General features: G+C 53.0%; 1 protein-coding gene across 4 annotated transcripts in view; it reads right to left on the reverse strand.

Moving 5' to 3' along the window:
* Positions 1 to 15255, reverse strand: part of ZC3H18 (zinc finger CCCH-type containing 18) — a 49737-nt gene that overhangs the window by 13549 nt on the left and 20933 nt on the right. For all 4 annotated transcript variants that reach the window (XM_079119595.1, XM_079119597.1, XM_079119598.1 and 1 more), the window contains 4 exons: positions 15109 to 15201; positions 14202 to 14359; positions 9405 to 9522; positions 7820 to 8088 (listed from right to left, as the gene is read on the reverse strand). In XM_079119595.1, coding sequence (XP_078975721.1) covers positions 7820 to 8088; positions 9405 to 9522; positions 14202 to 14359; positions 15109 to 15201 — 638 coding nt within the window. The remainder of the gene's footprint in view (positions 1 to 7819; positions 8089 to 9404; positions 9523 to 14201; positions 14360 to 15108; positions 15202 to 15255) is intronic.

A 15255-nucleotide genomic window follows, 5' to 3' on the forward strand; every position in this document is an offset into this window, starting at 1 on the left:
CTGGCCTCAAACCTGCCATCCTCCTGCCCCAGCCTCCCGAGTTGCTGGGAGTGCCAGCGCACCTGGCAGGGACTACTTTTAGTGACAGGTTCTCATCTCTTGATAGGTCTGTTAAAGGAGAAGAGAGACCCTCCCCGGCCTGGGTGCACACCAGGAGCCAGGATACGGTGCCAGGGAAGGACAGGTGACAGCGTACCTCTAACGACAATACTCCTGCCCCAAGGTGGCCAGATGGCCCTCCTGGGCTGAGGAGGAGACTGCCAAGCTGTACCTTTCCTTCCCAAGACAGCTTGAGAAACTTGAGGCTGAAGCCCTTCCCTCACAAAAGGACAGCCAACCCAGACAACCTGCACAGACCCAGAAAGCCAAGAGGACAAAACAGCAGAACACAGAGCCGCAGCTTTTGCAAGGGGCCTAAGAAAGCCCACTCAGCCACTCCTGACTGGCACTCCTGGAAGCAGCGGCTGGGAGGAAGAACACTGCTTGGAGATGACCTCAAGAAGGGCCAGAACAGGCTGGGATTTGCATACACACTTCGAGAGGAAAAAGTCTGCAGGTGATCTCTGACCGAAGAAGCAACCTTCTCCACAGGGAACACATGCTCTTATCTTCCAGCACTGTCCTTCGTCCAAGGCTGCAAGAGGCCTGAGGGGCAAGGGTTGCTGTGCTGCCCAGACAGTGAAGTTGCAGCATAAGTGGCCCAGGGCAGTACAGTGTTCTATCTGGCTGACACAGGGCTAGTACCAAAGGCGACAAGGCCAGATAAAACTGGTTGGCCATTCTCTTCTAAAATCAAAAGTGCTGAACATCTAATGAAGACAGGGAGGGGAAGATGAAGCCTGTGGTTCCTGCTGTGCACCTGTGCACACCTGTTCTGGAGAACTCCGGAGGCCCCCACCCCGTCTGCCAGCACTGGAGGAGCACTGGCACTCCTCAGGAGCACTGCTCACTGCCTGCCCAGGAAACCCGGAGGCCTGGAGCAGCCATGTGGCTTTTCTGGTCTTTTGCTGGGCCCTCCACCTTGGCCGCCGTGCACATCTGTGTCCTTTCCTTGGTTCCCAACGCCCTCCCTGACCCCCGCCACGACCATACACCTGACCAGGCACAACCTGTGGTGTCCCATGCTGGAGGCTGACTCTTGACAGTCAGGTACTCACCACCTGGCCCTCTCGGGGACCTACACATAAATGCTGCCACTACCAGAAAGCATGTGACATAACAGGTCTGCAACATGACAGAAGGTGAGCAACATGTGCCCAGAGCAAGTCACTCAGAAATCGCTGTCCACGCGCTTGAGGCAGCTGGACGGCCAGAGGTCTGAGTCCGGGTCCCGAACTCGAAGTGCCAGCACGGAACAGGGTTTTTCTAAGGCCTACGGATCCAGAGTCTGCTTAGGAAGGGCTGCCACTGTGATTGGATGGCCCTTCCAAGTGAGAGTCCAGAAGGCGGGGTGAGACAGAGAGGCTTTGCCCAGAGACCCACCGCTTCAATCCGGAGTTCGAAAGGCACTGGAATCTAAGCCTGGGAAACATGCTGTGGTGATGGCACACCCCACCCACTGCTTTCAGCTCCTCATGAACAGACGGAAAACATCCATCCCAACTGTTTCAAGTGGCGGGCAAGCATCCTGGAAGCACGTGTTCTGACCATCAGCACTGCCCTTGGCTCTTTTTACTTCTCTACTCCCCACCTGTGGTCCCCCCTACAGACCAGCTCAAGAGGCTCAGCAATGTGTTCTAACTCACGATGGTATCTGCAATATCTGTATGTACCCAACACCTGCAGATATCAGAGGCCTGTGGTTAGACGGGATAGCCAGTGAGCACTGCACTCATCCGTCAACCATTCACCACAGGGCTGGGCGGCTGCTGGAGCAACTCCCTGGCCGAACAGTCAGGAAGTGAAAAATACACGTTTCCCTGAAGACACTCAGGGCTCAGTGGCTCTCAGAGCCAGGCAGTTAAGCAACCCAGGACAGGTCAGAAAGGTGAGAGGAGGCTCATTAAATCCTCAGGGGAGTTTTTCTGTGACAACAGAAAGATCCATGACAGCATTAGGAGAGATCCCACAAAGACTGGGAAACTCTAACTTTGAGCAATCTCCACCCCTTGGCTCATTAGGAGGCAGCTAAGCGTGGCACAGGGCAGGCATGAGCGGGTGGGTGGCTCCAGAGTGTCACGCACATCCTGCCATCTGCTGACTGCCCGGGTGTTATCATCAGAGGAGACCTGGGCACCAATCATTACAACTCACATGAGCAAGTTCATGAGATCAGTTCCAACCTGCAAGACCTGCTCATCAAAGGGACTGTTCTGAAAGGTAGCAATGGAACCCGGCACATATCAGTACCAGTGCTGGGCAGGACAGCTGGCCTCAAGAACCCAGGGGGGGAAGCTGCTTGAGAGAAATGCAAGAGCTGGCTCTGGCTTGTGTTCTGCAAAGACAGTGGAGCCCAGGGACCAGATGCAGCAAATCTGAGTGACTCACCACACCTCAAAATAACCTGGACAGTAGGCCACAGAGCCTCACCCACACTGTTAAGGGCACGTCTCAGAAAGCCTGCAGTAAATCAGAGCACACACTAAGATCCCTAACCTGACTAGTCCCTTACCAGAAGGACAAAGGAGCACTTCTTGGCTTTTCAGGTCCCAAACGTGGTTCACCTGAAGCCCTGGGACACCTCACAGTGGCACATAAGTGTGAGGCAACCTGGGGGGAGGCAACAGCTGGAGAAGGAGGGCTGGACAAAGCAGTGCATGGGGTGCAGAACAGAGGTGACTGTGACCCTCACCAGGAAAACAGCATGGCTTCCTGAGAGCCAAGATCCAGGATGGTGAGCAGGTCCTTAGGGCAGGCGCTGCCTTGACCGGGCTAGGCCCACCTCCTGGGAACAAGAAGCCTACCAGCTCATGACCAGGGGCACCAACAGTTGCGAAGGTGAATGTGACCCAGCGCAACGCTCCCAAGACAGTGGCAGCCTGGGCAACTGCCACAGGAAGGCCCAATGACTGCTGGCATCTATGACTCTGTGCAGAGGCTGGTCTCAGCTCTGCTAGCTGAGCACACTCACCAGCCTGGCTGTACAGAGCAGTTTGAGGCTGGCAGAGGGATTTCCCCACCTACTCAGATGCATTTTATGGAGCTGGTGGGAAGGCTCTGCTCTAGTCTAAATATAGCCAGGCCCAGAAGTGGGCAAAAGGTCTGAGAGGCCCAGTTATGAAATACCAACATAAATAGTGACGCAAGGCCTGGGAAAAGCCACGCTGCAGCTTGCCAGCAAGGCCTGGAAGGGCTGGTCAGAAGTTCCCGAAGGATTCTGAAGACAGGATGGCCTCAGAGTGCAGAGCTGAGGGTGAGAGGCCACCCCCAAACAGAGACAAGGGCAACAGAGACAAGGGCAGAGCACCACCACCTGAACACCGGGCAGCAGAGCACAGGCTGAGTGGGCCCTGGAGGACTGCTCGGGCCCAGGGCCAGCACTCCTGCAAGAACACTCGCTGCCCTCTTCACGCCCCACACTACTCTGAGGCTAGGCACAGCCTTCCATGGCCTTTCCCTGGATGCAGGTCTGCTGTTCTCCTGTTTCAGGTGAGCAAAGTTCTATGTGATTTTAGGAGGCTGCCCCACTAACAAAAGGGAGGTCACACACAAGTTCTGCTTCCTGGGAGTCACCTCTCTGGAAGAGTAGCTGCACCCAATCTGGCTGGAAAGAAAAGAGAAAAAGGAACTCTGCACTGGGAATTCTGTCTGGATGAGATGCTGGCCTCAGGGGATGGCCAAAGCCAAGACCCTAAGACCTGCAATACCCCAGCACCGGGGAGGCAGAATTGATTCCAGGTGACCAGAGCCCTGGCCTTACTGACAGGGTGCTGGCTGGGGTGACACAGGAGCACAAGCCAGTGTTCTGGGAAGAAAAGAAAGGGACTGCTGGCTAAACTGAATGGGATTAAGCCAGGCAAGAAACAGGACACGGCTCTGTTCAGTCGTGAGGAAAACCACATCTGTTTTGGGATGAATGCCCTGAGTCCCAAGTGTCCTGAGCCTACCTGTGAGTTCAGATAGGCTCGGACAGCATGAATTCTCTTGAGGTCCACTGATGAGAGGATACCTGGGCAAGTCTGGCCTGCTGCCTGGTGGCCACGCCAACTACCTCCCAAGGACCCTGCGACTACCTCATTTTCTTCTGGGGACAGGGGTGCTGGAGACACAAGGCACCATAGCCTTGTACCTGCCTCCTGTCCCAGCTCACAATACCTGGCCACAGCAGACATGCTGCTGACCCCGGAGGGCCCCTGCAGAGCACACTTCACCAGCACACTCCTCTAGAAAAAGCACTGGAGCTGGAAGAGCTCTCAGTTTCTTGGATACCAGTAGGAGCTGTGGAGGGTTGCAGCTAGAGTAAGCACCTGCCTAAGCCACAGAGGTGAACTTCTGAGGAGACTCACGAATCCACAGCTCCACCTGGCACTGTCAAGAGTCCTTCTTGCTTCTGTGCTCCTGAGACCAATGGTCTGGACAGGTGTGAAAACAGCTATTGTATGGCTCCAGAAAGCAGAACAAGCTGGTTCTATCTGCAGAAATCCTTCTATAATTTTATCAGTCCTACAACAGTCAACTGAGTTGTACCAGGCAGAAATACAGGCTGCTACAAATATAAAACTCCTCAAAACATTTGTCAAATGTTAGTACCAGCCTGTCTGGGCCTCAGGATAGGCATTATGCTCCACGGGACAACGAGAAGTCTGTGCTGACACAGTGTCAGGGCACTAAGAGCTCTGGGGAGGGCACAAGTGGGGAGACCTCTCTTAGCAGGAATTTGAGCAAACCCTGCAGGAAGTGAGAGGCCACTGACCCAGGAGAGGGGAAGGCTGCCAGCCATAAAGAGGAGGCCATGGACCTTGTCTTCCCGGCAGTGGTCCAAGGGACTGAGTCTAGGCTGAAAATGCAAATGCGGCACGTTTTAGGAAAAGCAGGGAAACCAGTTTCCATCAAAAAAAAAAAAAAAAAAAAAAAAGGTTCAGGCCAGGCACAGAGGCACATGGCTGTAATGCCAGCTACTCAGGAGGCTAAGGCAAAGCCAGCCTGAGCAACTTAGTAAGACCCTGCCTCAAGATAAAATGAGATAATCACTCTATATACATGCATGAAAAGAATCTTTAAAAATATTTATCACTGTCAAAGAAAAGTTAATGAAAATAAATAAAAGTTAAAAAAAAAAAAAGGCAAACAGAAAAGAGAACACCAACATAAAAAAATAATAAAATAAAATGAGAAAGGCTAGGGATGTAGCTCACTGGTACAGTGCTTGCCAAACATGCAGGGAGCTGGATTCGATTCCCAGTACTGGGGGGAGGGCGGCGAGGGGGAGTCTGAAGCTCTGTGTGGTGCTGTGCACCTATAATTCTAGCTACAGCTAAGGCAGGAGGATTGCTTGAGTCTGGGAGTTTAGGGCCAACCTGGGCACCCAGTGAGAACCTGCCATGGAAAAGGCAGGGAAGTCTTGAGAGGGTCCAACCCCAAAGTCAGCACCAGCTTCTCTGCTAGAATGACTACACAGCCTTCAGAGCCACTTCAAGAATTCCTCAAAGCAGTCTGGAAGAACGAACTCTCGACGCATGAGGAATACGTGATTCATTCTGTATACTCTCTAAGAACGTTACTTGCACTACCACTGGGCAGCCCAGCATGCTAGGGGATCCATCGCTGCGCACTGGAGTGGGTGGTCAGCCTTGGTACCCACTAAGGCACACTGCTGCAATGGGACACAGCAGGGAGGCAAGGGGCCCATTCTTGTCCTTTGATGGAGAGTCAATTCTTCCAGATTCTAAAGGCTAAAAATGGACCTCTCAGAGCCCAAAGAAAGACTGTTATGGCCTGACACTGGGGTGGTGGGTCCTGCTGGGCTGCCCACAACTGTGAGTCCAGGGAGTCCAGCTGTACTGGCATGTGTGGACCAGGATTTGGATGTCTACAATATTTGAGTCAAAGAAAACACATCTGCAGTGCATGGACCTTGGAAGGGCTTGGGCCACCTCCCAAAAAGGAGCTGCTTTGATCCCCTCCCCACATTTTGCCCCCTGTCATGGAAGGGTGTTGACAGCAGCAAAGGATGGGGATGGGAAGGCCGTCATTATTAAGCTTTTTAGAAGAGGTCTTAGGACTCTCAGTATGTTCAACAAATGGTGCAGGGACGACTGCACATCCACACGCAGGAGGATGAGGCTGAACCCCTGCCTCACACTGACTGCAAAATGTACCTTAAGATGTCTCCATGGCTTAAAAATAGAAGCTGAAACTATGACACAAATTTTTAGGACCCTGGATCAGGCAATGTCATCTTTGAATGATACCAAAGCACAAGCCTTCAAAATAAAAACAGATACAAAGGGAAACTTGTGTTTCTGACGACGTCACTGGGACAGGACGACTTGAGGAGCAGGGATGCAGCTGTGAACCAGAGACCCAGTGAGGCTGCAGTGCAGGTGCAAGAGCTCTTACAGCCTAGCAGCACAGACAGCCAAACGGACAGATGGAGGGTCTGAGGAGACACAGCTCCAAAGACACACACGGCCAGTAAGCACAAGACAGGCCTGATGTCTTAGACACCAGGGAAGCACACATGGCCACCGCAGAGAGAGCACACTGTGTCTCGGCACACTCTGGAGGACGACCAAGAGACAGAATGGGTGTGTTGCAGAGTGGGATGGCAGTGCTGCGCCTGGGAAGACAGTCTGCAGACCCTCGTGAAGCAACACAGTTACCAAATGACCTTGCGACTCTTAAGTGCTCAGCCAAGAAGAAAGAAACTTAAGTCCACAAAACACTTGCACACTAGCCAAAAGGTGTAAATGTCCAATGTCCATTAACAGGTGAGTGGACAGAGAAAACGTGGCATGGCTGTGACGCTCACTCAGCTGTAAAACGGAATGAAGGGCTGAAAGAGAAATGCTGAAACATGGATGAACCCAGGATATTCTAGGTGACAGAAGCTAGATGCAGAAGATCACTGCCTGGCTCTGCCTGTTCCACACGTCCTGGACATGCAGACACACACAGGAAGCTGCCTGTGGCTGCCAGGGCTGGCAAGCGGGAGGCGGAGGAAATGGGAGTGACTGCCAGTGGGTAAGAGAGGTAAGAATGCGCTAAAATCATTTGAAGCGATGGCTGCACAACTTTGTGACTATACTAGCAACCACCAATCGTACGTTTTAACAGGTATGCCACAATTACATCAATTTTATCACAATAAAGCTGTAGAAAGTACACACAAACCTTTGCCTAGCTCTCTGATTTTCTACTTTCTTTTCTAGTATCCAAGTATATTCAAAAAAATGTGAGGGGCATCCCAAGTGCAACGCCTGCCCTGCCTCCTGGGCTCTGCCACACCCACACAGCATACACTCCTGCGCTCGCCCAAGCAGGTCTTCAGTCTACTTGCCACACACACAAGAACCCCAGCTGGCTCCGTGGAGAGACCTGTGCTGCTGGCCTTCCAGCTGCTGGAGCACCACATGGCCAGCGACACAGACACCCAGCAAGACTGCTTCCTGTCCCAAGCTCCGGGGGCCAGACTGCTTTGGAGCAGGGAACTCTATGGATTTAGGACAGAGGCGCAGTACACAGTGAGTGCTAAGCAGCAGCTGCCCATCAGAGCGCATCCGCTTCTCTGGCAACTGCAGGCATCGCCACGCCCCACAGCTCAACAGCAGCAGCGGCCATCCCAGCTCTGGGCAGGGGCTGCTGCTCAAGGTCTATGGAGGGATTGGATTCTGGGACCACCGCACAGGCTGGGGCTCCCTGCTCAGGACGGGGTGCCTACCTTGGTGGCTGTGGGGAGCGGGGCTTCGGCTTCTCCTTCTCCTTCTCCCGCTCCTTGTCCCTGTCCCGGTCTCGGTGCTGTCTGTCCTTCTCGTCGCGCTTGGCTCGCTCTCGCTCCCACTCCTCCTTCCTCCTCTGCCGCTCCTTGTCCCGCTCGCGCTCCCGTTCCCGCTCGCGCTCCCTCTGCCGACGCTCGCGCTCTCGGTCACGCTCCCGCTCGCGCTCGCGCTCTCGCTGTCTGTTCTCTCGCTCTCGTTCCCTTTCCCTTTCCTTCATTAAAGAGCCAAACACACACTGTGAGCGGGCAGTTGGATGGAAGCGCAGAGAAAAGTAGGGAGCAAGGCGAGCTTCTTGGAACATGTTAAAAAACAGGCGGTGCTGACCAGAGGTGCACGCTATGCCAGTGAGGCCACCCCAGCCGCCACCTCTAAACGTTGTCACCATAGTCTGGCATGAGCTTTGCATGGCTGGCTCTCCTGCATGTGACCCTGAGGACATGGCTCCATCCTCTGAGGAAGGAGCTCCCATGGCTGCCCATGCCACCAGGCGTCTGGAAGCGGGGCCTCCCTGCACCACCCTCAGTGCCGATTTCTTCACTCGCTCTGATGTTCAATGTCAGCACACCTGACAAGATTCTGGGCTTTTCTCCAGGGACATACTGTGTGCACTGTGGCCTTCCTGCTGCCCTCCACCCACCAGCAGAGGCGGATTGTGGTGGCTGCCCTGTGTAGGGACGGTGCACCAGCAGCCTGCAGCCCAACTCAAGGAGGAAGCTGCTCTGTACGGCAAGTGGGCACCAGAGGGTTGCCAGGAGGGTTTTCTGCATTATGGGGTTCTCTGCACAAGCTCACCATCTGCTGGGCTTCTGGGGTCGTGGCCACCACCCTCTGGTCCTGAGAATTCCTGGCTTTGTCCTGAGTCACAACATAAACCTGACAAGCTGCTTCTGAGGGACCTTTCCTGGAGTAGCCTTTCCGTGTCACCCCAAGAGTCTGGAGCACACAGGTCCATAGACACTGAGCTCTCAGTCAGAATAACTCAGGAGGAAGCACCAATGCAGACCAGTCCTCTGCCAGAACAAGAAGGTATGGTGGTCAGAGGTGCGTCCTCAGTCTGCAGACTAGAGTATGAGAGACGTGGCTAAGGAGACACCCAGAGGAAGCGCTCAGGAGGGCCAGAGTCCCTTGAAAACTGGCATCAATGACCTCATGAACAAGTCTAACTTTACAAACCACAGCAAGAACAGAGTCCAGGAAAGCCCCTGTTCAGGTTACAAGTGTACCCAGGGTACCCAAATCAGTCCTCTATAAACAACCGTATAAGCTTGAATTTAACCCTTTGGTCTCAATTAGCACTTTGTGCTGACAGAATAAGCTCATGTGAAAGTTTGTAAATGATAAGGGTGATCCTGGCCAGGTGCAGTGGTGCATACCTGCAATCCCAATAACTCAGGAGACGGAAGCAAGAGGTTGACAAGTTCCAGGCCAGCCTGGGCAACTGAGGTCCCATCTCATAGGCAGGGGGTGGTGGTGGTTTTAATGGGTAAATCAGTAATGTTCATGTCTGCATATCTGAGTCATACTTACTCGGTAATTATGATACGGCTCTGTTTCTGTATATTGCACCCTGAAATTCTCGTACTGTCCACCACGCCAAAAGCGCTCTATTTCATAATCATAGTAAGGGTCCGCATAAGGCTCCAGTCTGAAAAGAGAGCCAGTAAGAAGCACGTCTCATCACTTGGGAATACCAAAGCAAACAGACTAAGCGAGGCACAGGCAGTAGCACCCAGCAGCACACTACGGAGCAACACGGTGGGATGAACCACGCCAGGACTAGATATCTGCTAAGGTACTGCCACACCCAACAGTAGGCCCAAAGAGAAACCGCACAGAATCATGTTCACAGATGACAAACATCTCTGACAAAAACTCAAAACTCACTCCTGTTGAAAGTACTCAGGAAAATAGGAGCTCTTGGTCTCCTAACAAGATGGACACACACACCAAAGCTGGTATCTCGCTCAGCAGGCAGGCAGGGGCCGGATTTCCCTATACACTATAACAAAAGAGTCACTCTCCATGACCAGCTCACTGCGAGGCACTGCCAGAGGACCTGGGAGACTGCACAACACCATCTTACTCTGTAAGGAACGTGGCAACCTGAACAACCCAGAGAGCTGATGAATAAGGACCTCTGTGAGGCAGAAGATGGAAAGCAAGCACCTGGAAACCAAAGTCCTCGTGCACACAGGTAAGGACTAGTTAGGAGACAGTGAGTGCAGAAATTCATTCACAACACCAAGGAAGAAGAAAATTATTCAGGAACAAGATACGGTTAGCCAGAAATGTGCAAGGCTTATCCTGAAAAACACGAAGAACATACCAACAATGAGAAGCCTGGGGCAGGGCAGCTTGTTGCCCAAGCCAGTTCTTCTGGCACTCACTCATAAGCAGGAGCCCGTACCAGAGAACACCAATGAATTTCTTCATGGGGCTGGATAAGCAGATACCCAGGACACAAGGGAAAACAGACACATAAGCCCAGGCAAGAAAACCCTACAAAAGTGGAGACACCCTCTGAGATACCATAACATCCTAAAGAGCCCCCATTCATGTCATCCTGTGCATGAAAAATGATGGCCGAGGAAAGAAAGCAGGAAGCCCAGAGACAGAACCAAGGACACACACCATGGTGGCTCCTCACTGAAAGAGGACACCTGACAACCCCCTGGGGAGACATCAGATGACAGCACTCAAGAGCAGGCCCTGCCACACCAGCTGGAGGGGAGGCCCACAGCTCTGCTCCTGTCTAGGGGAGGAGCACACGTGGCCCAGATGGATCCTCACTGGCACCTCCAGGACAGCAGGCCACTCTCTGGGAGCTCTCCCCTTTAAGATCTCAAGGGCTATGGCAGAGACTAACCCCAAAAGCTCTGCCAAACACGGCAGAGACTAACCCAAAGGCTCTGTCAAACAACGCCTGCATTATTAATTCCAAATAGCTGACATCACTCAGCACTACATGCATGGTAGTCCTGCACAGCTCGGTAACACTTGGCGGGCCTGTGGTGGTACGCAGGCACTGTGGACACCCTGAAGTGGACCTGGACAGGAGAAAGCCAAGGGTCCCCAGACACCCATCAGGTCTCCAGGACCATGTGTTCTCTGACAGGAGGGCTGCACCAGCAAACCTGTTCTTAGAAAACCCACTAAGCTAAATGCAAAGGCCTCTCTCTTGCAGGGTTTCCTGGGGACATGGGATGGGCCAGTTGGAGACAGCAACAGAATGGGGCGCACACACTTCCTCAGCCGGGCTCTCAGTGGGGGCACGTGAGCACGCTTCTGTTAAGTGCAAGTTTGCTCACAATGAACTCCTCAGGCATTTTCCTGAAAAACGCTGAAAAACACCTGCAATGGACCTGGGAGGATATTTGCTCAATTCATTGATGTAAGACAAGTTCCGCTGAAGAGTACTGTGGTCTCCACAATCATTTTCCAAACTGTGTTCTGGGAAACCTCAATTGTCAATGGGCCTCGCCCATGGTAGGGCAAGGCTGGGCTTGCTGGCTGCACCTGCCAGAGGGGGTCATGCACTCCTGGTCTGTAAAGTCTCTGATTAATCACTGGGCAGTGCAGTGTCCTGCACATCCTCTGGCAGATGGCATAGACGCTCTGCACCACAGGTCCTCTGTGGGCCTGGAGCTCTGGGTGCACATGAGCAGGGGCCCATGGGGTGAAACTGCACCTCCATGCAAAGGAGGACCGAGGTCCTGGTTGAGAAGACTGTGGCAGGGGCAGACGAGGTGGTTTCTATCCGCAGTCCACTTAGAAAGAAGTACGACAATGTGCAAAGCAAAGCTGTTAGAGAATGTATAAGAATTGGAAGTTGAAAGTCACTTCACTTCAAAGACAAAGGCTCAGAAAATAATATTAAGGGTTCTAAAATATGTGCCTCTGCTTTTTATCTCAGGTTATAAAGTATTTCTCAAAGAAACGCAGTGCCTGCACCACCCCCTACATGCTACAGTAGAATAACCTTCCCCCCTGGCGAAGGAGGGCCACCTCAGTCAGGCCAGGAGACAGGAACTTGCTGGGTCCGCTGGCAGCATCCAGCTGCCACAGTTCTCTCCTCCCAGACCTGCCTCACTGTCCACAGGCCAGCTGGCAGCCCCTCAGTGTCAGGGTCCCGCTCCACCAGCCCTTCTTCCTAACTTCTCAGTTCTAGCAGCTTCAACTGGCACTGGCTTCCTCCATTCCATGGTACCCAGTCTCTCCTGGTTTTGCAGCCAAATGGTCAATACATATCCCACTGGCCACTCTTCATTACAGGAAGTGGGTGTCTGGCTGGAACCCTGACTGGCACTATTCCCCCAATGTCCATGATAAGCACTAGGGTGCTTCTGCAGAGGTCCTAATTCACCAAGCCCAAAGGGGCCTGGCACAAAAGCTCCTAGGTCAACTCTGAGCCCAGAAGATGCCAAAAGCCAGCTTGCCGGACGCGGGGGCGCATGCCTATAATCCCAGTGGCTCGGGAGGCTGAGGAAGGAGGACCAAGAGTTAGTTCAAAGCTAGACTTGGCAATGGTGATTTGCTAAGCAACTCAGTGAAACCCTGTCTCTAAATAAAATACAAAATAGGACTGGGGATGTGGCTCAGTGGTCAAGTGCCCTTGAGTTCAATCCCAGTACCGAGAAAAAAAGAAAAGAAAAAAAGGAAAAGCCAGCTCTCAGGTGCTGACAAAAACCTCACCCCACCTGTGGAGCTTCAGCAGCTGAGAGCCTTTCAGCAGACACCTGCAAACACAGGGCACCAAAACACAGGGCAGGACTAGAACCACCTGCTCCCGAACCAAGGCCCACGGCCCCTGTGAAGCGCAGGGTCTGACATCAAACCTTGACAACGGACCCACCTCCAGCCAGCCAGATCTCACAGGTCCCCATTACAGCTAGGGAAATGGAACGGGAAATAGGGTGTTGAAAGCCCTTCTTTCCTCACTCTAAACAAGCACACGTATTTGGAGTGCTCTGTGCTTCTTGAAGTCACACCACCTCCCGAACCCTCACCTACACACTAGAGGTGGGAATGACAATATTATCATGCACACCTTACACAATTTGAAGCTCCTGAGCATCAGACAGCTGGGCCATCCTTGCTTCCAACTCAACAGTCTTTCTGCCATTTGCCATTGTCCACCTGCAGAACTTCACACGCACGTGGTAACTACAGCAGACCTCATCTACAGAGACACCTCCCAAGATGCCCTGCAGGCAGCACTGAAACCACACACAGTTTTTCCTTCATACCTGTGATGCAGCCTAATCTATAAATCAGGCACAGTAAGAGGTTAACATAATAAAGCAGACTATGACCAGAGTTATTTAAAGCTTGTGAACTGTTTACCTCTATAACTTCCAAAATAAATTTTTGACCACAGGAAACAAACTGCATAATGCAAGCTGTAGGTAAGGGGCTGTGTGCCTTTGGTCTCTACCCTGGGGTCCTGAGCATGGGCCCTGCTGGCAGGACTGGTACCACACACAGTCTGGGTCTGCCTTCAAGCTCTGCTGACACTCCAACCAGAAACCACATGAGCATGACTCAGGGCAGATGCAAAAGGAGCACTGCCCCAAGACCAGGCAAAGACAAGTCGGGAGCCACTGGGCGGGGTGACAGTCATTCCGGGGACCCATGCCCTCACCTCACTGCTCTGCAGGCAGAAAGCTGGCTCCTTTCTACCCCATGAGGGTGAGCACTGCCCCTGGGGTAGAAGCCACAGGGGAAGCAGCCCTCTTCAGGCTGCCTGAGTTCTCAGGTCTGCCTCACTCAACACCATGTGCTGTCTCCATCACGAATGTTAAACAGCAGCACTAACTGTGTGGGGGGCAGAAGTGATACAGGCAGGATGGACAGCAAGGAGGCCACAGCCCCCACACTCTTGAACTACAGTGGCAAACCTCACACCTTTCCTGGCTCCTGGTAACCAGCAGAGTAGGGAGACAGACAGACTTCAGGACAGCTGCGAAAGCCCTCAGAGCTGTAGGAGCCACGGGAGGCATGTGACCCAGCCACAGGGCCACAGGCAGAGCTGACACCTGCTCCAGAAGCCAGCAAACACGGGGAGGCGAGTGCAGAGGAATTAGCTCTGGGTTGCATTTCAGCTCCTTCAAGGATGGGTGGCACTGGTGCAAAGGGTGATTTGAGATCACATGTGGCAACTCCCACCTGATCATAGCTCAGCTGAGGGCCACCTGACCACCCGCTCTTTTTAGCTGGGGATCAAACTCAGGGCCTTGTGTTTGCTAGGCTTGCTTTGCCACTAAACTCTCTCCCCAACCTCTTGATTCTCTTGCAAAAGGGAGGAAGAGAGAGAACATTCCTTACGCTGTATCTCTGACATCTCTTGGGACCCGAGAATTCCAATCTCGGAAAACTTCATTTTCTTTGTCAAACTCGCGTTCATCTTCACCAATGGTCACCGTGAACCTTTTCTCTTCAAAATCAGGCTCCTGTTCTTTTCGAATGGTTGCTTTTTTTAAAACCTACCATTGGAGGAAGAAAGAAGTCAAGGTGGAGCGGGAGCACTTGGCCACTGTTAGGAACACAGGAACTGCGACACCCCCCAGGAGCAAGACTGCCGAGGCTGCTGGTGAGGGGCAGACACAGGACCCACAGGACCAGCGCCTCTCTGGGAAGGGCAAGAAAGTGATGCTGTGGCTCGCATATGCTCAAGTGAGACGCCGCAGAGCTTGTCACTTCTGTAAACGGTGCAGGGACAGGACCAGGGAGCTCCAGAGGCCCTCTGATGATGAGGACCGAGTGTGGTGAGCAGGCACAGGTGCTGCAACCTCAGGGGTGCAGAAGGAAGGCTTTGTCTTCCTCTCCTTGGAGAGTGACCCCAACACTGAGTAGGGCCAAGCTGGGCAGCGAGAGGAGCCCTGAGGGAGCAGGCAGTGGGCCTCAGGGGCGTGGGGAATGGGCCCTGGGCAGTGGGTCCCATGGAGAGTGGTGGGGGCTGCCTCACTGGGGAGGTGGCTGGAGTCAGCTCCCAGTCTGCTGGGCCACCCCAACCACCTAAAGATGGCATGCCTGTGTCCTGGGCTTGGACTCCCTGGCCTCCTGTGACCTGACCTGCCTCACAGAGATAATCAGATATCATTTCCCATTCTTTAACTCTTAAAGGAACCACAGCAATATTCCCATAACTTCCAAAGCTCTAACAAGTCTTTGATTCTAGCTCAAAGCAAGCCCACCACAAGAGCCTTTCCTCAGGGTGCTGCTGGACTGTTACCTCCTTGGCATGCCGGAGTCCTCGCTCCCAGGCGCTCTCTGTTGGAGGTTCTGGAGGGGGTGGAGGTAAAATTTCATCAACTACTGGCCCACCCTATTAAAAAATGAGAATGGAAAAGTTGAAAAAGCAAATAAAACTTTGAAATCC

Source organism: Sciurus vulgaris (genome assembly GCF_902686455.1).
Source record: "Sciurus vulgaris genome assembly, chromosome: 17".
Lineage (NCBI taxonomy): Eukaryota > Metazoa > Chordata > Mammalia > Rodentia > Sciuridae > Sciurus > Sciurus vulgaris.